The following is a 23,924-nucleotide window of genomic DNA, read 5'->3' as shown; positions in this document are numbered from 1 at the left end:
TTTTCAAGATACAGAAACGTTTAGGTCAAAGTAGCTTCGAATCTTGATTGAACCTTTAAAAGCAGTAATGCAATTAAGCTTCACTGTTTAAAGTGTAGCCCGTCCAGATGGTCAGCTACAGATTTCATATATCTTATTTAAGTCATTCACATAATGAAAACAAATAGCTTATATTAATATATTTTTCTAGTGTTCTCTGCTCAGCATTTACAAATCATCAGTTACTTGCCCTCAACTAAGGTTGTTACATTAGAGCTACCTATTCTTTAAGAACATACATGTAAAACATGAACAACGAGAACCATTGCCAAAATAATGTTGCATTTGGTTGCATAGGACAATATATTACAAAGTACAGACAGGCATGCATACTTACTTTATCCAAATTATGATAAGATGCAGTATTTTAATCCTTGTTCTCTTCCTGTCCTCAAAATGAGGCTTGGACACCTGTTCCCCATCAGAGAACTTTCCCATGGATTTTCATAGAAATCACCTGACCACAACCTTGCTTTCCTCTGACGTTTTGAGGAGGCAGCGAGTAGAGGATGAGATGACACAAAGAATAAAGGAAATACTTTTGACATTGAGTCAGTTAGAGCAGGGTTTTTCAAACTCAGTCCTGGCATCCCCCCCAAAAAAGACACAGGACAGAGTTTGGGAAATGTTTAGGTTCAAAGACCTCCTCCTCGAATCTTGAGCCTCTTGTCTGCAATTCTCATAAATAAACAGAAAAACAAGTTAGGGATTCATGAAGTAGAATGTGATGGTAGGCCTACTTTCATCTGAAATCGAACATAAGAAATCAGTGGAAGGGCAGTCATAGCCATATCAACATTAGTTAAATGTTTTGCATAAACCCCTGCTGTATGACTGACTATACATTTCCTCTGATATCTTTAGTGTGGGATCATTCTAACACTGTCGCGACTGGAATTACAGTTTTTTCTCTCTCACATTATCTTCAGTTTCAACAGAAATAGAAACAATTCAACTCTTCAACCTTTAAGCAACAAATCACACTGAAGGTGACAGCATCACTCAGGATAGTCAACAAAGGCTTTATTCAAACATGAAATAAAAAAATACTAACAAAGAAACAAAAAACAGAAATCACAAGGTTTCGCATAAATACATACGGTCCAGAGCATATCAGAGACGACACATTTAAAAAAGGAATATACAACAACATTTTAGACGCAAGCAGCAAAATAACCCAACAAAACAAAGACAGTGCATATAAGAACTAATCTGAAATAATGTAGTGTTTTCTCTGTTCCTGGCTGTTATGAAGCATGAATGCATCTCATCATCTCAAATGCATTAATGGTAGTTGCCACTTAAAGGTTAATATAAAACTAATAAACTATTAGCATGGGTCTTTGCATTGTGTGGACAAATTGCCACCTTACCAGAGTTCAAATGGTCATTGCAGTCAAGAGCTAGGTTATAGACGTCAGTGCTACAACCCAAAATGCTGACAGTACAGACAGTGGGATCCATTGGTGTCATGCTTCACTACGCTGAATATTTCAATAGTGTGCGTGGTGGTACCAGTGAGAATACAACTCAGAGGGGAATATCATGTCTCCTAACCTGGATGAAGGAGGCTCATGTTACTCAGCCCCTTGCACGGCGTATTATGACGAACTATGATATCAAATCAAATCAGTAAAGGAATGGATGAAGGGCAAATGCTCAAGTTAAATACTAGGGCCGGGACGATACCAATACCGCAATACTCGTTACTATCGTGGCAAGGAAACAAAGCAGGTTTAACTTCTTTAAGAAAACAGCCCTAATGTTAGAAACAAACCTCATTATGTTGTCATCCAGTCAAATTTATTTTCCAAGCTATAGCACACAATATTTGACATACAGCAGGTTTTTAAAGGACCAAAGACTTGATCTGCTTCATGTTTTAATTTTTGCCATGGAAAAAAAACATTGAGATACTGGTATCGTTCTGGCCCAATGAAATACCCCTGCAGGACACACCTTAGAACAATAAAACATAACAGGATCCTTGCTGATCAAACATTGCTATCTAATTACATGGATAGCAGATCGTTTTATAGTATTCTACTGTAATTACTGCAGAAGACACAGTTTCAGTATAGTGCTTTCAGAGCATCGTCCTATGGCAGAGTGGTTCTTATTTACTCTAATTCAATACAGGGCCTAATCTATGAAATAGAGTATAAGATGGTGAAACTATGAAATAGGACTAGTTCTCTTGCACTGAAATGTGCACCCTGACTTAAAGGGGAGCAAGCTTTGTCTTTTGATGTATAAAAACAACTCATACCAATAAGGATGCAAAATACTATTCATATATATTTCTGTGTGTGTGGTGAATATTAGTGAACTTTAACAGTTTTTTCAACTATAAAAATAGCTAAAAAAATCTGACAAGTATTTTTAGTACAGTGTAGCGTTGAATTCATATAGATTATTTTATTTTAAATATCAGATACATTAAAGTAAAAGGCTGGTATAAAAGTAATCTGCTCCTCCTTTCCTCCTAAGACATTGCCATGTAACAGACTCAAAACAGAACACCAGTCCTCCACACTTTCAACTTACGCTTTAGATAGAGCAGCATGAGGACTAAACTCAAGTCATCTATTTTCTGCCGAAGCAATACTACTACTCAACATACCAAACAAGCAGCCTGGTCCCAGATCAGTATATGCTTCAGCCAACTATAATGCTAGTCAGAGAAGTTGGTGAAGCACAAACAGATCTGAGCTCAGGCTAGGAATGGTAACTCGTCCCATTTGTGACAACAGCATTGGGTCTCTACAGGACATAACATAAGTGTCCAATTGCAATGTCCAAATCACTGGACTGGTGGAGCAAGAAGGCCCCTTCAGCCCAAATGTGGCAAACAGAAGTCACAGAATCTATTTCACACAGGACAGGGGTTAAGGAAGGGCCAGGGGTTGTAAGCAAACATCCAATAAGACTTTATATAAAATATAACTCAGTTACCACTCACTGTCTTCATTACAAAAGCCTTTTTTTAAATAAATTAACAAAAAGGTGAAATGAAAACAAGGTAAAGGATTTAAAAGGAAACAAGGGGAGTTAAACTGTCTGTCAAGCTCCATGAAGTCAAAAGGGCAACAACTTTTTTTAAGTGAAAATGCAGACACTAAAGCATGAATCACGCAGAGCCTTCACTTCCTCACGGACGCACACAGTAGGCATAACCACAGGTAGAACTAGACACGGGCATGCACACACACACAGGCTCAAACACGCACCAACACACACACACACCAGTCCCATCTGAGAATTAGTCTCTTATAGGCAGACCTTGGGCAACGGCACATTCAAAGATTGCGGAAGTAAGCCGTCTGGCAAAAGAGACTATCTGAGAATGGGATGTACAGTATAATAAGTGGGTGTCGATGGAGGCAGCTGCCTGCCAACATACACCACAGGCGGCCGGTGACACCTTAATTGGGGGGGGGGGGGGGGGCTCATAGTAATGGCTGGAACGGATTAATGGAATGGATTAATGGAATGGTATTGAACACACCAAATACATATTTTCCACGTGTTTGATACCATTCCATTCATTCCATTCTAGCCATTATTATGAGCCATCCTCCCCTCAGCAGCCTCCTGTGCCATACACTCAGATATAAAAAAGGCAAAAAAAAGAAAAAAGGAAACCCGAGGAGAACTCCATGGCTCACGCCACTGACATTTTAAGGACACTTAAAAAGAGGATTGTATCGTTTGGGTTGAGACTGAAAGCGTTTCGCTTTGTACCTCGTCTATGCTGGTTATAGAGTTGCCAAAGCATGATATAAAAAAATAAGATACGACTGAAATAAATAACTCAACTCTTCCAGTAGATGTGAAAAAAAGGCCACTGAATGCTTCTGAGATGCAAACTCAACAGCTCGTCAAAACCTAACCATGACCCTTTAGGCTTAACGCCATAACTTGAGGCCTTAATTATTGGCATTGTTCATTAATTAATATAATCTTATCGGAGATTGAAATCTTGAACTGAAACACAAAAACCTCACCTGAACTCCTGCACAAATCCTCCACATACAGTACCAGTCAAAAATTTGGACACCTACTCATTCAAGGGTTTTTCAAGAGATCATCCACTCTGCGTCTCACAAAGACACGGCGGTTGGAACCAAAAATCTCAAATGTAGACTCATCAGACCAGATAGATTTTCACCGGTCAAATGTCCATTGCTCGTGTTTATTGGCCCAAGCAAGTCTCTTCTTCTTATTGCCATCCTTGAGTAGTGCTTTCTTTGCAGCAATTTGACCATGAAGGCATGATTCACACAGTCTCCTCTGAACAGTTGGTGTTGAGATGTGTCTGTTACTTGAACTCTGTGAAGCATTTATTTGGTCTGCAATTTCTGAGGCTGGTAACTCTAATGAACTTATCCTCTGCAGCAGAGGTAACTCTGGGTCTTCCATTCCTGTGGTGGTCCTCATGAGAGCCAGATTCATCATAGTGCTTAATGGTTTTTGCAAGTGCACTTGAATAAACTTTCGAAGTTCTTGACATTTTCCGGATTGATTGACCTTCATGTCTTAAAGTAATGATGGACTGTCATTTCTCTTTGCTTATTTGAGCCGTTCTTGGTCTTTTACCAAATAGGGCTATCTTCTGTATACCACCCCTACCATGTCAAAACACAGCTGACTGGCTCAAACGTATTAAGGAAAGAAATTCCACAAATTAACAAGGCACATTTGTTAATTGAAATGCATTCCAGGTGACTACCTCTTGAAGCTGGTTGAGAGAATGCCAAGAGTGAGCAAAGCTGTCATCAAGGCAAAGGGTGGCTACTTTGAAGAATCTAAAATATATTTTGATTTGTTTAACACATGACTCCATGTGTTTTTTCATAGTTTTGATGTCTTCACAATTATTCTACAATGTAGAAAATAGTAAAAATAAAGAAAACCATGAAATGAGTAGGTGTGTCCAAACTTTTGACTGGTACTGTACATCAATGCATCATTTGCTCAAGAGATCTAGTTCTGTCTGCATGGATAAAGGAATTATCTCCAGTAATGGAGTTTTGGATAAAGGCCAGTTGAGTCAGAATATGGCTGATAGAGAGTTGGTCAATCTGTGAGACGGGGCTACTCAATGACTAACTACTAACAGTGCCTCAATCCCATAATAGCACAGATTTCATATGGCAAAAGCAAGTAACAATACAGGCATCAAACGGACACCGTTAGGAGTTAATGGTGATGTCCCTATACAAAACCAATGACAAGGTAAAATAAACTTTTAGTCCAATGTTTCACACACTTCTTGTTTTACATGTTTTGTTGAGCTCATGAATCGTGACATGCACTCTTGCTGTGAAGATTGAACAGTGCATGTTTGACTTCCTCAGAAACCCAGTTAGAAAGTTTGATTGACTAAGGCCCTGAAGCTGGATGCAATCGCTACAGATAATTCCTCTCCAAAAATGACTTTTTGACCAATTATCTATCCAGTTACTTCCCACTTCCTCTCTCTCAAGCAACAAAATTTGAGTGGGAGAGATTTAGCACAGACACACCTTGCCCAAAAGGCCAGCCCAGAGTGGCTTAGGGCCAAACCCCATGTTTTCGTTCAAAGTGAACACACAGCACAAGCAGTGGGGCAGTTGGTGGGGCACACACGGGTAGTGGATTCATACTTTAAAACATTTAACCAGTCGACCCTGCCCTGCTTACATCCCATCCACAGAAAGAACAACTGAACACAAACATATTAGGTCCTCAAAACAAACAAAAACATAACTATTAAAACATAGGTTCTAACACAAAACAGACAGTTAAGGTTGTTTTGGGGAATAGATTAAAAAATGTAAGTGATGAAAAGACAAAATGTCACATTGAGAATAGCCCCCTCACTTCTCCTCAGCTCCATCCCTCCATTCTCTCCCTCCAACTCTATGAGGCTTTGGCTTTTCTCGCACGGGGTGACGTCTTGTCATCGGACTTCACCACACCGTTGGCAGAACCTACTAACAAAACAAACAAGAACAACATGTCAGAAACATATCTGCATCACAGAGTTGTAATGGTTGGAGGTGGGTGTTCCAAGGGGGCAGGGGCAGCGGCAGACTCACCCCGGGCCAGGTCCTTCTTGTGGGGCTTGCTCTTCGGGCTGAAAGCCTTCTTCTTGGAGGCCTGGCTCTGGCTGTGCTCCCTCCACTTCTTCAACTGGAAGTTGATGAACTTCCACATCATCCAGGCCTGGGTCAGGCAAATGGCAGCCAGGCACGTCATCCTGGGAGGCAAGGGGGGAAACATTATGAAGACCAGCCATGAGCAATGACAGGCGTTTTACTTTCTTTGATAGATGAAAAGTTCAAACTTGCTCTCAAGGGCCGAATCAGAGGGGGTAACAGGGCAAATTAAGCGATCTTAAGAAACATGACTTGCCTAATGGTAAGCACATTGAAGTTTCCCTTTGCCAGTGAGAAACCCTGGTTCTCTGCGCGGGGCAGTCCGAAGCCAAAAGTCAGTACGGAGAGGGTGAGGGTAAGGAGCCGAGCGATGACGAAAAGTAGCGCCCACAGAGTGAAACTGGAAAAGAAAAGAGAATCTGAGTTAGTCACCATGGGAACAACAGTGACACCTTCCATGGGCTCACATAAGACACTATCGGTTATTCAAATCAATCAGTTTAGTCCGATAAGGGAGGAAAAGTTTACATCAATTATAATTTCTAAAGTGGAAATTGGAAAGTTATATTTGAGTGTCATTGAGTGTCAGTGAGTGTTCATTCCAATCTCCTTTGCATTAGCGTAGCCTCTCCTGTAGCTTGTCAACCATGTGTCTGCCTATCCCTGTTCTCTCCTCTCTGCACAGGCCACACAAACGCTTCACACCGCGTGGCCGCTGCCACTCTAACCTGGTGGTCCCAGCGCGCACGACCCACGTGGAGTTCCAGGTCTCCGGCAGCCTCTGGAACTGCCGGTCTGCGGCCAACAAGGCAGAGTTCATCTCAGCCTATGCTACCCTCCAGTCCCTCGACTTCTTGGCGCTGACGGAAACATGGATTACCACAGAAAACACTGCTACTCCTACTGCTCTCTCCTCATCTGACCACGTGTTCTCGCATACCCCGAGAGCATCTGGTCAGCGGGGTGGTGGCACTGGAATCCTCTTCTCTCCCAAGTGGACATTCTCTCTTTCTCCCCTGACCCATCTGTCTATCTCCTCATTTGAATTCCATGCTGTCACAGTCACTAGCCCATTCAAGCTTAACATCCTTATCATTTATCGCCCTCCAGGTTCCCTTGGAGAGTTCATCAATGAGCTTGATGCCTTGATAAGTTCCTTTCCTGAGGATGGCTCACCCCTCACAATTCTGGGTGACTTTAACCTCCCTACGTCTACCTTTGACTCATTTCTCTCTGCCTCCTTTCCACTCCTCTCCTCTTTTGACCTCACCCTCTCACCGTCCCCCCCTACTCACAAGGCAGGCAATACGCTTGACCTCATCTTTACTAGATGCTGTTCTTCTACTAATCTCACTGCAACTCCCCTCCAAGTCTCCGACCACTACCTTGTATCCTTTTCCCTCTCGCTCTCCTCCAACACTACTCACTCTGCCCCTACTCAGATGGTATTGCGCCGTCGCAACGTTCGCTCTCTCTCCTGCTACTCTCTCCTCTTCCATCCTATCATCTCTTCCCTCTGCTCAGTCCTTCTCCAACCAATCTCCTGATTCTGCTTCCTCAACCCTCCTCTCCTCCCTTTCTGCATCCTTTGACTCTCTATGTCCCCTATCCCCCCGGCCGGCTCGGTCCTCCCCTCCTGCTCCGTGGCTTGACGACTCATTGCGAGCTCACAGAACAGGGCTCCGGGCAGCCGAGCGGAAATGAAGGAAAACTAGCCTCCCTGCGGACCTGGCATCTTTTCACTCCCTCCTCTCTACATTTTCTTCCTCTGTTTCTGCTGCTAAAGCCACTTTCTACCACTCTAAATTCCAAGCATCTGCCTCTAACCCTAGGAAGCTCTTTGCCACCTCCTCCCTCCTGAATCCTTCCCCCCCCTCTCTGCAGATGACTTCGTCAACCATTTTGAAAAGAAGGTTGACGACATTCGATCCTCGTTTGTTAAGTCAAACGACACCGCTGGTCCTGCTCACGTTGCCCTACCCTATGCTTTGACCTATTTCTCCCCTCTCTCTCCAGATGAAATCTTGCGACTTGTGACGGCCGGCCGCCCAACAACCTGCCCGCTTGACCCTATCCCCTCCTCTCTTCTCCAGACCATTTCCGGAGACCTTCTCCCCTACCTCACCTCGCTCATCAACTCATCCTTGACCGCTGGCTACGTCCCTTCCATCTTCAAGAGAGCGAGAGTTGCACTCCTTCTCAAAAAACCTACACTCGATCCCTCCGATGTCAACAACTACAGACCAGTATCCCTTCTTTCTTTTCTCTCCAAAACTCTTGAGCGTGCCGTCATTGGCCAGCTCTCTTGCTATCCCTCTCAGAATGACCTTCTTGAACCAAATCAGTCAGGTTTCAAGACTGGCCATTCAACTGAGACCGCTCTTCTCTGTGTCGCGGAGGCTCTCCGCACTGCTAAAGCTAACTCTCTCTCCTCTGCTCTCATCCTTCGAGACCTATCTGCTGCCTTTGATACTGTGAACCATCAGATCCTCCTCTCCACCCTCTCCGAGTTGGGCATCTCCGGCGCGGCTCACTCTTGGATTGCATCCTACCTGACAGGTCGCTCCTACCAGGTGGCGTGGCGAGAATCCGTCTCCGCACCACGTGCTCTCACCACTGGTGTCCCCCAGGGCTCTGTTCTAGGCCCTCTCCTACTCTCACTATACACCAAGTCACTTGGCTCTGTCATATCCTCACATGGTCTCTCCTATCATTGCTATGCAGACGACACACAATTAATCTTCTCCTTTCCCCCTTCTGATAACCAGGTGGCGAATCGCATCTCTGCATGTCTGGCAGACATATCAGTGTGGATGACGGATCACCACCTCAAGCTGAACCTCGGCAAGACGGAGCAGCTCTTCCTCCCGGGGAAGGACTGCCCGTTCCGTGATCTCGCCATCACGGTTGACAACTCCATTGTGTCCTCCTCCCAGAGTGCTAAGAGCCTTGGCGTGACCCTGGACAACACCCTGTCGTTCTCAGCTAACATCAAGGCGGTGACCCGATCCTGTAGGTTCATGCTCTACAACATTCGCAGAGTACGACCCTGCCTTACACAGGAAGCGGCGCAGGTCCTAATCCAGGCACTTGTCATCTCCCGTCTGGATTACTGCAACTCGCTGCTGACGGGGCTCCCTGCCTGTGCCATTAAACCCTTACAACTCATCCAGAACGCGGCAGCCCGTCTGGTGTTCAACCTTCCCAAGTTCTCTCACGTCACCCCGCTCCTCCGCACACTCCACTGGCTTCCAGTTGAAGCTCGCATCTGCAACAAGACCATGGTGCTTGCCTACGGAGCTGTGAGGGGAACGGCACCTCCATACCTTCAGGCTCTGATTAGTCCCTACACCCAAAGAAGGGCACTGCGTTCATCCACCTCTGGCCTGCTCGCCTCCCTACCTCTGCGGAAGCACAGTTCCCGCTCAGCCCAGTCAAAACTGTTCGCTGCTCTGGCACCCCAATGGTGGAACAAGCTCCCTCACGACGCCAGGACAGCGGAGTCAATCACCACCTTCCGGAGACACCTGAAACCCCACCTCTTTAAGGAATACCTGGGATAGGATAAAGTAATCCTTCTACCCCCCCCCCCCCCCAAAAAAAGATATAGATGTACTATTGTAAAGTGGTTGTTCCACTGGATATCATAAGGTGAATGCACCAATTTGTAAGTCGCTCTGGATAAGAGCGTCTGCTAAATGACGTAAATGTAATGTAAATGAAAAGCTCCCATTGTATCACACAAGTGACTTGCTGAAGGTGGCAATAATACAAATTAAATTCAAAACCTCTCTCTGTATGCAGGTTTTATTCCCAACTTCTCCCCCTCCTTGTATTGACTGGTATGAAAATGGAGGGGGTGTCCAGCGTACAATTCATACATACCCCTTCTGCTTGTTCTCATCACTGAAGTAGAAGAGGCGTGAGGCGTGGAACAGGAGCTCCACCAGGTAATGAGGTACCAACAGCACCAGCCCCAGCCGGTGGAGGCTGAACACAGGAAGTCCGCAAACACCAGGGGAAACAGATAACAGACCTTCATCAGATTACATTTTCTGCCCAGGGATTAACAGTACTGAACTACTCAATAAAATTAAATATTATTCACATTTGCAGGAGGAAGCATCTTTAAAAGTTGTTCAGAAGATAGAAGCGATGATTTATGCATATCTACCATAAAAAGGGCCTATAATTGATCCATGCAATGCAATTATGACCGGCACTACTTCCAATATTATTGCTTAGTATGTTTGGGCAAAATGGTTCTGTTACAGTCTAATGCTACGTAAATGCTTGAATAGTACTATATGTAGTGTATCAACTGGTAATTTTCCATAGCTGTCCAGTACCCTCTTCACACACCGCACAAAGGAGGGATTTGCTGCTGACTCCTTATCGATCGGGCACTAGAGGCCTAGCTCAAGGCTAAATTCTTCTTCTAACTGAAATGAACTCATCACTCCCCTCAGTCATGTAGGCTGTGAGGACTGGTTAGAATATGCTTTTGTTTGTACAATGCTTTAAGGAAGTGGAGCCAAGTCCCCCTTATCTCTCATGTAAGCTTGCTTTCCCCTAGGAGAGGCAATCAGCTCTTTGTGTAGAATAAGTATATAATGACTGTGTGATTCTGTAACTCTTGAGTTCTTCTCCGGTTTATCCTGAGAGTGATCTCTCTTGCAATTGATTGAATAAACTCCTATAGCTGCTAAGTTCTGCCTGATTCCTGGAATGAGTTTTCCTCAACAAGTAGGTGTCCTCCCATCGATTAGAAATATTAAGGTTGTTTTTTGGGGTAAGACCACCACCACGAGGGCTGTTCGAGAGAGGATACGGAAAGGACACAGGGAAAAGTGATTCAGCCCACAACATCAGCAGGGGAAAAGGATACATCATAACACTGAAGCCATTTGCAAAAAAACTTGAATGACCTCCTTCCTTCCCTATACTCCTGTCAGTCATGCCCAGTGATCAGAAAGAGGTATGTGGAGCACTAGGATCAAATTAAAGCCCTACGCTGCCTTTACCCATCTTCCAGACCAGTGGTCTTGAAGGAGAGGAGCTGAGTAACAGAAGGCCATTAAAATAGTATTGGGTCAAGGAGGTTCAGAGGTCAGCTAAAACAGTTAGAGGTACTTCTGATGATTATACTACTTTGATAGGATATCACAACTACCGTGATTACTGCTGAACTTTTCCACAGTCACTTTCACACAACAAATTAGTTTGTCAGACTTGACCTGCATGTAGGAAACTTAAAAAGGTTGCCTGTATGGGAGGTATTTTGAGGACAAAGCAAATACATCCATACAGGTTTACAACTAACCCCACCCATCACCCCAGACACCAAACTCTCTCCGGGTAAACAGTGCATTCGGAAAGTACTCAGACCCCTTCACTTTTTACACATTTTGTTACGTTACAGCCTTATTCTAAAATTAATTAAATACATTTTTTTGTTGTTAATCTACACACAATACCCCATAAGGACAAGGCGAAAACAGGTTTAGAAATTTCAGCAAATTTATAAAAAACGAAATACCTTATTTACATAAGTATTCAGACCCGTTGCTATGAGACTCGAAATTGAGCTGAGGCACATCCTGTTTCCATTGATCTTCCTTGAGATGTTTCTACAACTTGATTGGAGTCCACCTGTGGTAAATTCAATTGATTGGACATGATTTGGAAAGGCACACACCTGTCAATAGTTGACAGTGCATGTCAGAGAAAAAACAAGTCATGAGGTTGAAGGAATTGTCCATAGAGCTCCGAGACTGGATTGTGTCGAGGCACAGATCTAAGGAAGGGTACCAAAAAATGTCTGCAGCATTGAAGGTCTCCAAGAACAAAGTAGCATACATAATTCTAAAATGGAAAAAGTTTGGAACTACCAAGACTCTTCATAGAGCTCGCCGCCCGGCCAAACGGAACAATCGGGGAAGAAGGGCTTTGGTCAGGGAGGTGACCAAGAACCCAATGGTCACTCTGACAGAACGCCAGAGTTCCTCTGTGGAGATGGGAGAACCTTCCAGAAGTACAACCATCTCTGCAGCACTCCACCAATCAGGCCTTTATGGTAGAGTGGCCAGACGGATGCCACTCCTCAGTAAAAGGCACATGACAGCCCGCTTGGAGTTTGCCAAAAGGCACCAAAATAACTCAGACCATGAGAAACAAGATTCTCTGGACTGATGAAACCAAGACGGAACTCTTTGCCCTGAATGCCAAGCGTCATGTCTGGAGGAAACCTGGCACCATCCCTATGGTGAAGCATGGTGGTAGCAGCATCATGGTGTGGCGGTGTTTTCCAGCGACAGGGACTGGGATACTAGTCAGGATCGAGGGAAAGATGAACGGAGCAAAGTACAGAGAGAACCTTCATGAAAACCTACTGGGGCGAAAGACAACGACCCTAAGCACACAGCCAAGACAACACAGGAGTGGCTTTTGGACAAGTCTCTGAATGTTCTTGAGTGGCACAGCCAGAGTCCGGACTTAAATCCGATCGAATATGTCTGGAGAGACCTGAAAAGAGCTGTGCAGCGACGCTCCCCATCCAACCTGACAAAGATTGAGATAATCTTCAGAGAATAATGGGAGGAACTCCCCAAATACAGGTGTAGCCAAGAAGACTCAAGGCTGTAATTTCTGCCAAAGGTGTTTCAACAAAGTACTGAGTAAAGGGTCTGAATACTTATGTAAATGTAATATCTGTTTCTTATTTTTAATAAATTAGCAAAAATGTCTAAACCTGTTTTTGCTTCATCATTATGGGGTATTGTGTGTAGATTGAGAGAAAAAAAAACATGTAATCTATTTCAGAATAAGGCTGTAACCTAACAAACTGTGGAAAAAGTAAATTGGTCTGAATAGTTTTCGAAGGTAATGTATATACAGTACCAGTCAAAAGTTTGGACACACCTACTCATTCAAGGGTTCTTCTTTATTTTTACTATGTTCTACATTGTAGAATAATAGTGAAGACATCAAAACTATGACATAACACATGGAATCATGAAGTAACCAAAAAAAGTGTTAAATCTAAATATATTCAAAGTAGCCACCCTTTGCCGTGATGACAGCTTCACACACACTGCATTTTCTAAACTAGCTTCATGAGGTAGAATGAATTTCAATTAACAGGTGTGCCTTGTTAAAAGTCCGTTTGTGGAATTTCTTTCCTTCTTTATGCGTTGGAGACAATCAGTTTTGTTGTGACAAGGTAGGGGTGGTATACAGAAGATAGCCCTATTTGGTAAAAGACCAAGTCCATATTATGGCAAGAACGGCTCAAATAAGCAAAGAGAAACGACAGTCCATCATTACTTTAAAACATGAAGGTCAGTCAATCTGGAAAATTTCAAGAACTGTGAAAGTTTCTTCAAGTGCAGTCACAAAAACCATTAAGCACTATGATGAATCTGGCTCTCGTAGGACCGCCACAGGAAAGGAAGACCCAGTTACCTCTGCAGCAGAGGATAAGTTCATTAGAGTTAAATGCACCTCAGAAATTGCAGCCCAAATAAAATGTTTCACAGATTTCAAGTAACAGACACATCAACATCAACTGTTCAGAGGAGACTTCGTGAATAAGGCCTTCATGGTCAAATTGCTGCAAAGAAACCACTACTAAAGGACACCAATAAGAAGAAGAGACTTGCTTGGGGCAAGAAACACGAGCAATGAATATTTGACTGGTGGAAATCTGTCTTTTGGTCTGATGAGTCTAAATTTGAGGTTTTTGGCTCCAACCGACGTGTCTTTGTGAGACGCAGAGTAAGTGAACGGATGATCTCCGCATGTGTGGTTCCCACCGTGAAGCATGGAGGTGTGATGGTGTGGGAGTGCTTTGCTGGTGACACTGTCTGTGATTTATTTAGAATTCAAGGCACACTTAACCAGCATGGCTACCACAGCATTCTGCAGCGATACACCACTAAGTTTGCACTTAGTGGGACTATCATTTGTTTTTTTTAACAAGACAATGACCCAACCCACCTCCAGGCTGCGTAAGGGCTATTTGACAAAGAAGGAGAGTGATGGAGTGCTGCATCAGATGACCTGGCCTCCACAATCACCCGACCTCAACCCAAATGAGATGGTTTGGGATGAGTTGGACCGCAGAGTGAAGGAAAAGCAGCCAACAAGTGCTCAGCATATGTGGGAACTCCTTCAAGACTGTTGGAAAAGCATTCCAGGTGAATCTGGTTGAGAGAATGCCAAGCGTGTACAAAGCTGTCATCAAGGCAAAGAGTGGCTTTTTTGGTTACTACATGATTCCATATGTGTTATTTCATAGTTTTGATGTCTTCACTATTATTCTACAATGTAGAAAATAGTAAAAATAAATAAAAACCCTTGAATGAGTAGGTGTTCTAAAACTTTTGACTGTGTATGTTTATGTTAGCTATGACATGCTGTGGCTGTGGTTTGAGTGTCTTAATGCCTATTGGTCCACATATTTCATTACAGTGATTGTGTTCCCCATACTCTATATAATATATATATATTTATAGATGTGTTGTGTATTTTATGTATTGATACAGGGCTCATCCGTAAAAGTATTGATGCAGGGTTCACCCCCTGCTAAAATAAAAGTCTAATAAAATAAGTAATAGTAAACTTGAGTTCAGATTTTTTTTTAAATCCTCAATAGTGGTAGAGGTGACCTCTGCGAGCCAACTCCAAAGAGACCACATTCAAGTCATCCATCCCCACTCAGTTAAACGTAGGAACTGGTTCCTCCAGTCTGACCCCTGCTGCCGTCTCTGGCTCCACACCCACCCGGCCATCTAGACGTGTGAAGAGGCCAGCTCAGAAGTGGAGGAGGGCCAGTGCACTAGGGGCAACTACCACTGAGGGAGAGGAGGTTGGCACACTGCTAGAGGATGATGTGGAGTCACTTCCACCATCATGTCGACCTAAAAGGCAGCCAGGACCTCAGCTGGACATGACTGGAAAGTACAGCCCCCATCTTTGTGTGTAAACCTAAATTTTTTATTACCATAGCATTTTTGTATTTTCTCTATATTTATCGACTTGAAAATGTATCAACTGACCAATTCGGCCACTTGGGTACATTTGGGCAAACTCGTGAGTGACACCTGTGAGACTTCATACAAAATATTATGTAGCTCTCTCATTCTTAAATGTATCAGTCTGTTGCCCTGTTGTGGACAACATCTAAATTTCCCCCGCTTCCTCTCTCAATGTATGGCCTTTCTTTGCAATAAAAATAGAAAACACATTTTTTTGTTTGTTTGTTTTATCTTTTACCAGATCTATTGTGATATATTCTCCTACATTAATTTCACATCTCCACATTCAAAGTGTTTCCTTTCAAATAGTACCAAGAATATGCATATCCTTGCTTCAGGTCCTGAGCTACAGACAGTTAGATTTGGGTATGTCATTTTAGGTGGAAATTGAGATGAAGGTTCCTATCCCGAAGAGGTTTTAAAGTGCATTAGTAAGGAAGTGCTGAACGGTAGCTCCATTCATATAGTCTTTATCTTCTTATCTAACCACTTCCCTGAGATGACGCACACTCACTTTAAGATGTAGGCACCGGTGATGTGGAAGACGTAAAGACAAATGTAATAGAGCTGGCGGGGAATATCCTCCTGAAACACACAAGCAGGAAAGAGCCTTTATTAATGACTGCTGTATCAGTGTAGGTGTGTGGCACAGCAGCTTCAGTGCCACATGACTTTTACACCCACAAAAGGGTTTGTAAGAGGAGAATAAAGAATATGAACCATGTCTTGCAACAATGGGGAATTATAGAATGACAAGATGTATCCTTCCATGTTTAAATGACAGATGTGTCATCTTTAGGACCTAACCCAAGGTGTGATCATGCACCCTTACCTTTCGCACTTTCTGGAAGTACAGCTCAGGAAGGGCATGGAGCCAGTATGCGATTTGGCAAATGTAGAAGAACTTCACCTGAAAGCTGCAGAGAGGGCAGGTTAGAGGCAGGCAGAGATCCGGTCTATCTATGCAGGGAGCGAGTGGATATGATGGGACATGAACGTTTGCTCATGATAACTTAGATCCTGTTACATGCATTTACAAACATGATTTTCAAAGATAGATGAAAGTCCATCAATAAGAAAAATGTATGTAACCTGGGTGAAAATATTCAGTTCACAATCTATGCATTCCTGCTTAATCTATTTCCCCTAATAAAATGGATTGAAATAACACCTCTTTACACAATGAGAAATGAGGAGAGGGATGGAAAAGACAGACACTTAGCGCTGTGTGTCTAGCTTGAGTAAAACATCACATTTGGAATAAATATTTTAGGGGAACCTGATGTCTAAAATAGATTTGATGAGACAGCAGGACAGTGTACTCCCATGCGCAATACTAGGGCTGCAATCCACCCTGGGTCACTAAGGCCTTTCCACTGTGTCAACTCAAAAATCTGAGCCGTCACAGAACACTTGTGGAGAATTATTGTGTTCTAGAACACTTGGTAACTCCACAAAAAGTTGTGATGAAAACAGTACTAACCCTGTCCCTCTGAAATGTTGAAATAATGAATGAGTGACCCGAAGGCGTAAAATGTATGTATAAATCCTTACTTACACCATGTGGGTGTGTGGGTAGCCCTCCCATAAGAAAGTAGGATTTGTCGCAAATTCCTCCTAACAGGTAAGAAGAGAGACGGCATGAGCCAAAGAACAAATACAACGGGATGGACTGCTTGTCTTCACATAATGCTCCAAGGCTCCTGGCAGCGTTTCATTGGTCTTCTTACCGCTGTTAAGATGCTGCAGCCCCAGATGAAGGACAATAAGTAGAAGGCAGCAAGCTGTCCCGATTCATTGAACTTGCTATGTTTGGTTTTCGACAGGTGCAACCGCCTATTCATTTTCTGAAATCAGAGAGAATAGGACATGAGACATGCATACCGACGAAGAGAAACGTGTCCGTTATCATTTGCTGTGGGCTGTGTAAGAGAAGGAAGTGGCCGAGGAGGTTACTATTTGACTGCCTAAGAGGGTGAGAAGGATAAGACTGCTAAGAGAGACAGGGCCAGACCTTCAGTTATGATCACACTTGGGCTGGAAAAGAGGGGGAGAGACACACACGAGCACACACAGTGACTATGTGTTCTGTAGATTAACTACCTATACAGATATCCTCCTTTCTCTTTTAGTCACACACGTGCATGCACATACACGTACGCGCACACACACACACACACACACATACAAAAAGGGGTCTGTGTGCAGAGACACTCACATCGAGAATGTATTCCTGTATTAAGGCGTGGAGTATGACAGCAATGAGCAGGTAGAAGAACACAGTGGCTATGTCTTTAGGACCGTACTGGTACAGGTTCACTTGCTCAGCCCTCTCGTCTGATAACATACAGATGAACAAAAAAACAACTTGGTCAATGGCTTCAAATACAAGGTACTGGATACATGCACTAAATACTGTAAAATTATATTACGTTTTAGAAATAAATACAAAGAATTATGTCAGCTGCATACCACCCTGCATCCCACTGCTGGCTTGGCTCTGAAGCTAAGCAAGGTTGGTCCTGGTCAGTCCCTGGATGGGAGACCAGATGCTGGGCCAGTAGGAGGCACTCTTTCCTCTGGTCTAAAAAAATATATATACATACCCCAATGTGCCAGGGCAGTCATTGGGGACATTACCCTGTGTAGGGTGCCATTAATTGGATGAGATGTTTAATGGGTGTCCTGACACTAAAGATCCCATGGCACTTATTGTAAGAGTAGGGGGGTTAAATTCCCAATCTGGCCCTCATACCGTCATGGCCACCTAATCACCACCAGCTTCCAATTGGCTCATTCCTCTCCCTTGTAACTATTCCCCATGTCATTGCTGTAAATGAGAATGTGTCAACTTGGTAAAATAACTACTAATAAAAATTATGTAAACTTACCAAGACTTTGAGTCACATTGTATTGAACGGTGATGAACATGATGGCAAACTTTGCTGTGACCTGCAATAAACGAAAGATATCAAATAGAAGCATTGTTGTAGCAAAAGGTCTTGTAATGGTACTTTGTAACAAGAGTGGTTCTTCCTGATAATGCAGATGCATAGGAATCAATCACAATAAAATGTTTGCGATTATTGTGGATAGCCAGGTTCGATTAAAACCAATACATGCTTTGCAAGAATAACTATTTCCCTAATAATCCTGTTTGGCTACCTGATGGCACTCTGATAACTGCTGAAAATCGCCAATCAAAATAAACGTTCTACCACAGCAAACATGTTATTTTGGAGAAACAAGTGTTATTCTGATTTCAAACATATGACGTGTGTATGTGAAAACTACTTCTAAGACCCATACATTCAGTTGTTCCTAACATACCTCACTCGTGCTAGACGGAGGCTCGCTCGGCTGGTGCTAGCACATGCGCAGACCAAATACACCGCTGGAACGCCATTAAGGTGTTTACATGATTTAATCAATCCAAAGATTGCCCAGACATTGTGTTTTAATTGGCGTATGTTTACTTCGATTTTGACCTTAATAAGATTAAGATAAACAGAGTAAGGCGTTTACATGACTATTGCATAATCTGTCTACTGCCATAATCAGTTTAATATCGGATTATTAGTGTACATGTAAACGTACTCAATGAGACTGACAAATTGGGTGGGGAACTGGCTAGATAGCCAACATGCGATCGTGTTTCATTTTCAGAACAAGTTGCCTAGCAGGCCAACCTTGCAAGTTCAGTTAACAGCAACAAGCACTCAATTGATTACGTTTTTGCAGACTTGAATGGGAGTTGGGTAATGTAAACAATCCCCATCGTTTACTGTCACATGCATGGATGTGATAGCAAACTGGCTAGCGCTTTCTATCCATTTGGTAATATTAGATAGCTAGCTAGTTGGTGTGACATGCTAGCTGACCAGCAACTATTTAGCAGTGTGCCTCCTGTCTTCCTTGGCAATCGGTGTGACATATGAGAAGGGAGACGCTTGCGCCCAGTCCCCTTTGAGTCTTGCTGACGTTGTCATCACAGTTCAGACGAGGCGTTTTCTTATATACTGTGCAGCATACATTCCAGGGTTTAACACTGTACCTCGAACATCAGGCCGAGGAGAATTATCATAGCCACACATGAAACCATATCCGCGTGATTCTGGATCACGAACTCGTGGCTCAGCACCGGCGGGCTCTTGTTCTTCTTTCGGAAACCCATGGCTGACCGATACAGCTCTCACTACCTGCCGCTATTCAGTCACTCGCAGCCCTGCTTGCATTCAGATGCAAACTGTCCTATTTTGCTCCCGCCACTACTGCCAGTTCACGGTGTAAATTGCCGTTCATGTGTTAACTAGCTTAGAAACGATAAAAATGTACACAACACCACGCACTTCGTTACTGGCCAGTCAAACGTCCCCTCCCAGTTCGGTTCCTACACTCAAGATCCGCCCATTGACGTAGATAGAAAATCCCGCCTCGTTGAACCCATGGTTGACACTATGCTGAACAAATCACGTGCAAGGGAATTGGTGGAGGAGGTGTCGGTTTCCTAGCAAGTCAATTAGGGGATTCGATTAATCTGGCACAGGGTTAAAGTTGATTGCAATCGTTTTGGACCCGGGCTGCCTCCCGGGCGTGAGCCAGGTGCCCCGTTCAAAGCCCACGGCGAAGTCTGCTCCACACAAAAGTGACGCAGTTAAGCACGAGGAGTAATGAGTAGGATTATGTGTTTTCGCATGCAAAATGTATTGCTTTTGATAAAAACGCTTTATCTGCCTTCCCATAGAAAACTAGTTTGAAAATATATGTTATGGAGAAAAGGTTAATGCTTCTGCAGGATGCATGTCACGGACCATGCACCGGTACCCCGAAGTTCAGCGTAATCGAATCCGCCCAATCAATGTTGAGGGAAAGAAGGGATACCTCTAAGCCATCTTTCATTCCGTCCAGTCAGATTTTATTTTACATACATATCTTCATTATCGGGTACGTATTGATTGTTTTACGTGAAATACCATTTATTCCTTTAGTTTTAGCAAAATAAAGCGTGTAAAATAGGAAATATTTCTCAATGTGAATCAGGAAACGGTTGTTATTATTAACGTCAGCAGCTAGTTAGCTAGCTAACATTAGCTAGTTACTGTAGCCAACAAAGCCCACTACGCAAAGGAAGTAGCTAGTGGTGATGGTGAACCCGTTTGATATAGCTACGTAGTTACACTTTACAAGTCTGTTAAGTATATGGAATTGTATTGCCAAAAGGAACCAACCTAGGTAACTTGGTACACATTCGGGTAATCCTACTGTCAATGATGGTTTAATCTTTCACCCTGGCTTGTCACTCATTCAGTCACTCCTGACCCCAGCCTTCACATTCAATAATAACACAATTATATGTATTTTAGTATAGGCTGTCAAACCATATTGATATGAGCTGTTATGGTATAATTGGGCTCTGCCATATCATTTGTACAAATGCCAGGATTTATAGATATGTCTGTATCAATATGTCCTTTTTTAAAGTGGAGTACCGAGTAGCTACAGTCATGGATTACATTTTCTGTACGCTTAACTTTTTAAACCTAGCTAACTGTTAACTGTTCCGGAAACATTACACAATAGTCAAGGTACCAAGAGTACGAGCTGATTGAAAACCAATCAATATAGACCTAGTCCTTTCGACAACATTTGTCATACAAATTTGTCAAACAAATGCTTCACAGTAACCCGGCCAAGATCCCTAACAGAGCAAGCAGAAAAAAGGCACAGAGTGAATAACCATCTGGCCAAACAGTTGTCCTTTTAGGCAAGACACCGCACAAATAGTTCAGAGGAGTGTATATCCATCAATCTAGGCTAGACAGTTGTCACATTAGCATGGTTGGTGCCGACAAATATGTCAATAGTATTCATATAGAGGCAGGGTGAAGAGTCACCGGTGGAAATGGTGAACCTGTGAGGGCCAGGGGCGTCTGAATCTGTCTTATGTTATTCTCATTTTATTCACTAGAGGACAGCATTGCACGTGCTTGAATTGTGTTATGAAACCAATTACTTCTGTGTTCTTCTAGCCCCAATTCTCCACCAAGCACACATGTCCTGTGCTCACAACAACATATCCTTTCAAAAGGGAAAGGGGGATACCTAGTCTGTTGTACAACTGAATGCCTTCAACTGAAATGTGTCTAACCACATTTAACCTCTGAATCAGAGAGGTGCGGGGGGCTGCCTTAATCGACAACCAGGTCATCAGCGCCCGGGGAACAGTAACTGCCTTGCTCAGGGGCAGAACGACAGATTTTTACCTTGTCAGCTCAGGGATTCAATCCAGCAACCTTTCGGTTACTGGCCCAACGCTCTAACCACTAGGCTACCTGCCGGAAAGGCTATAATGATATAACCTAATGCCTTTGCTATTCACATATCTGCACCTGTGGTAAGGAATAGTGGCAGATGGTGAAGAGTAGTAGTAGTTACAAGCACAGAGTGTTAGGGCTCAGACACACCAATAGCGTTTGCTGGCCGAGAATATTTAGCACTTCTGAACGAAATTTGAGAACCGAGTGCGCACCGATTTTACATGTGGAATTGTGTGAAAAATGGTGACGGAGGAAACAGAAACTCTAGATCCACATTCAATGTGTGCGAGCCTTAGTTACCATTGCTTGTAACCTCTGTGTTGGGAGTGTGGCCTGGTGAGCTATTTAAAACCTACTCCAATTGACAAACTGGCCTGTCTGAGAGTTAGCAATAACAGACAGGTGCTGTTACCCAGGTACAGTGAATTATTGATGATTTTCACAAAGCACATGATGCAAGCGGGAGGTTCCTTGGAACACACGTACATGCACACACTGTCATTTGTTCTGGTCTGCATTGTCTGGCATTACAAAATAATTTTAGTCTTTTTTTCAACCGAAAAACAACCCCCAAACTACTCTGGGGAGCTCCCAAAAAATCACTATTGAGCCTGTTGCTGACCCCTGGTATATAACAATATGTAACGTATTGTATGTATTTATTTTTTTGCCTAAAAAGTATTGGCTTTTTTTTTATGAAATTGTTTTTGTTTTACTTGTATGTTTCTCTTTTAGAGAAACTGAACTTTCAAGTAATGTTGTTTGGCCTGATGATTTATTAATTATAGAAGTATTATTTTAGTAAAATGTTTTAATGTAGCTCTTAGCAGATAAAATGAGTCCCATCTTGTTGTAGTATACATAATAGCTATTTTTATTTTGGAACAAGCCCATAAATAGCCTTTCTTTTGAATTTATTCATATTTATTACAGAATATTTGTAACTTGTTTCCTTTTATGTTAATCCTATTATTTTTTGTATATATCATCTGGATTTACCATTCAGTTTTTCTTTTAATTCCACTTATATTATAGGGAAACCTTCCCTGGTCTACATTTTAAATTGTGTGCAATTTCTCCAGGCCTTGGTTGTAGTTTTGGTGAAGAACGAGCCTATGTGCCCTCTCTCTCCTGAAGACGGTTGAGAAGAAGGGAGGGGTTTAGACAAAGGCCTTCTCTACAAAAATGGAGGTTACAACAGAGCAGCCCTGCTGTCTGTTTTTCATTTAGTAGATGCTGCCATTTCTACTATATAATCTGTGAAAATAACACAACTTGCACCAGATGCAACCTTAGGAAAAAGTATTACATTGTTGTGTGTGTGTTATTTTGTGATTTGGGCCTAGCTCTCTCTCTCTTTTATCTCCATGTCTCTCCTGCACTCAGAGCTGCTCCTGCTTGCGCTGAACAAAGATAATTACTCAGGAAACCCTTCGGCCAATCGGATGCGGTCTTACATCCCGCCTGTGACAAAGGGGCCAGTCAGGGCCTGGCTACCATCAGACAGGCCTGATCGCCTTGCCTGAAGAACGGAGCCTTCCCCGGCTGAGAGTGTCCTCCATGTTTTATAAGTGTTGCCATAACAGTGTGTCAGGCAGCCATGCATCCACAGAGGTAAGCCCTGTCTCTTTATCTCAACTCTAATTACAACATTCCTTCCTCCTCCTTCTCTGTTGTGTGACTGTTGCTGTGCAAATCTGAATGTGAATACCTGAAAATCACAGATTGCTTTCCCAAAGGAGTGGGGGGGGGGGCTTTGGGGGCAGGGGAGGCCTTGCAAGGCCCCTGTACCACAGAGAGCTTAGGTGGGGGTTGGGTTAGAGCTCTCCCCTCTGCACTCTCTGTCTGTCTCTGTGTGTTTGTGTGTGGCAGGCAGGCTCACATGTGTTCCCCAGACATCCAGGCTGCCATGCAGTGGACTGCAGAGGCGACCATGGCAAATCCTTGTTTTCCTTGTCTTTTTTATAATGCAGAAGAGAGTAAGCTACAAATGGGCAATCTCTTATCTATCTCCTCTCTGCTGTGCCAGCCTTGTGTGTCATGGCACACAAGACTGGGGGATGGGTGGCTGAGGAAGACTAGTGGGGGGGGTGTTATGTATCTTTTGTTGTTGTGATCTAATGTGTCACGCCAGGCCAGGGAGAATGGTCGTGGGGGAAACGCCAGGGAGACTGGTTGTGGGGGAAACACATGCCCTGTTAGACTGACCGGGGCGGGGGGTCTCCAGACGCTGATAGCTAACTCAACACTGGTTTCTTACAGTAAGTAGTGTGTGGGGGGACAAAATTAATACTTTCAGAATTAATATCTGCAGATTTTCCCGAGTGGCGCAGCGGTCTAAGGCACTGCTAGAGGCGTCACTACAGACCCTGGTTTGATTCCAGGCT

The 23,924-nt window shown here is 43.4% G+C and overlaps 2 protein-coding genes across 5 annotated transcripts in view; one reads left to right on the top strand and one right to left on the bottom strand.

Annotated features, from left to right (window-relative positions):
* Positions 1 to 1,041: 1,041 nt before the first annotated feature.
* Positions 1,042 to 19,622, bottom strand: LOC106566729 (translocating chain-associated membrane protein 1-like 1). Of its 2 annotated transcripts, none has more exons than XM_014135049.3 (11): positions 19,275 to 19,622; positions 18,112 to 18,172; positions 17,439 to 17,557; positions 16,951 to 17,067; positions 16,779 to 16,837; positions 16,053 to 16,137; positions 15,735 to 15,805; positions 10,068 to 10,172; positions 6,439 to 6,582; positions 6,123 to 6,283; positions 1,042 to 6,017 (listed from the first exon to the last, which is right to left on the bottom strand). In XM_014135049.3, exons 1-11 carry the CDS (start codon positions 19,392 to 19,394, stop codon positions 5,944 to 5,946), a joined length of 1,116 nt encoding a protein of 371 aa, XP_013990524.1. In that variant the 5' UTR covers positions 19,395 to 19,622; the 3' UTR covers positions 1,042 to 5,943. The 2 variants fall into 2 exon arrangements, with proteins under 2 accessions (XP_013990524.1, XP_013990525.1); XM_014135050.3 differs by having other exon boundaries at positions 1,042 to 6,014.
* A 436-nt stretch (positions 19,623 to 20,058) lies between these two features.
* The window catches only part of LOC100195767 (MYND-type zinc finger-containing chromatin reader ZMYND8), a 30,339-nt gene continuing 26,473 nt past the window's right edge, over positions 20,059 to 23,924 (top strand). For all 3 annotated transcript variants that reach the window (XM_014135056.3, XM_014135055.3, XM_014135053.3), the window contains exons 1-2: positions 20,059 to 20,164; positions 22,924 to 23,151. In XM_014135056.3, coding sequence (XP_013990531.1) covers positions 23,138 to 23,151 — 14 coding nt within the window. In that variant the 5' untranslated portion in view covers positions 20,059 to 20,164; positions 22,924 to 23,137. The remainder of the gene's footprint in view (positions 20,165 to 22,923; positions 23,152 to 23,924) is intronic.

The sequence above is a fragment of the Salmo salar genome, chromosome 13 (assembly GCF_965601325.2).
Source record: "Salmo salar chromosome 13, fSalSal1, whole genome shotgun sequence".
NCBI lineage: Eukaryota > Metazoa > Chordata > Actinopteri > Salmoniformes > Salmonidae > Salmo > Salmo salar.
This window is presented reverse-complemented; position numbering and strand designations above follow the sequence as displayed.

Coding starts and splice junctions, on each gene's coding strand:
- LOC106566729 (XM_014135049.3), bottom strand. CDS start 19,394: ATGGGTTTCCGAAAGAAGAACAAGAGCCCGCCGGTGCTGAGCCACGAG. Junction 18,173..19,274: donor TCCTCGGCCTGATGTTCGAG/GTACAGTGTTAA, acceptor CGTTTATTGCAG/GTCACAGCAAAGTTTGCCAT. Junction 10,173..15,734: donor ACCGGTGCCTACATCTTAAA/GTGAGTGTGCGT, acceptor TCCTGTGTTCAG/CCTCCACCGGCTGGGGCTGG.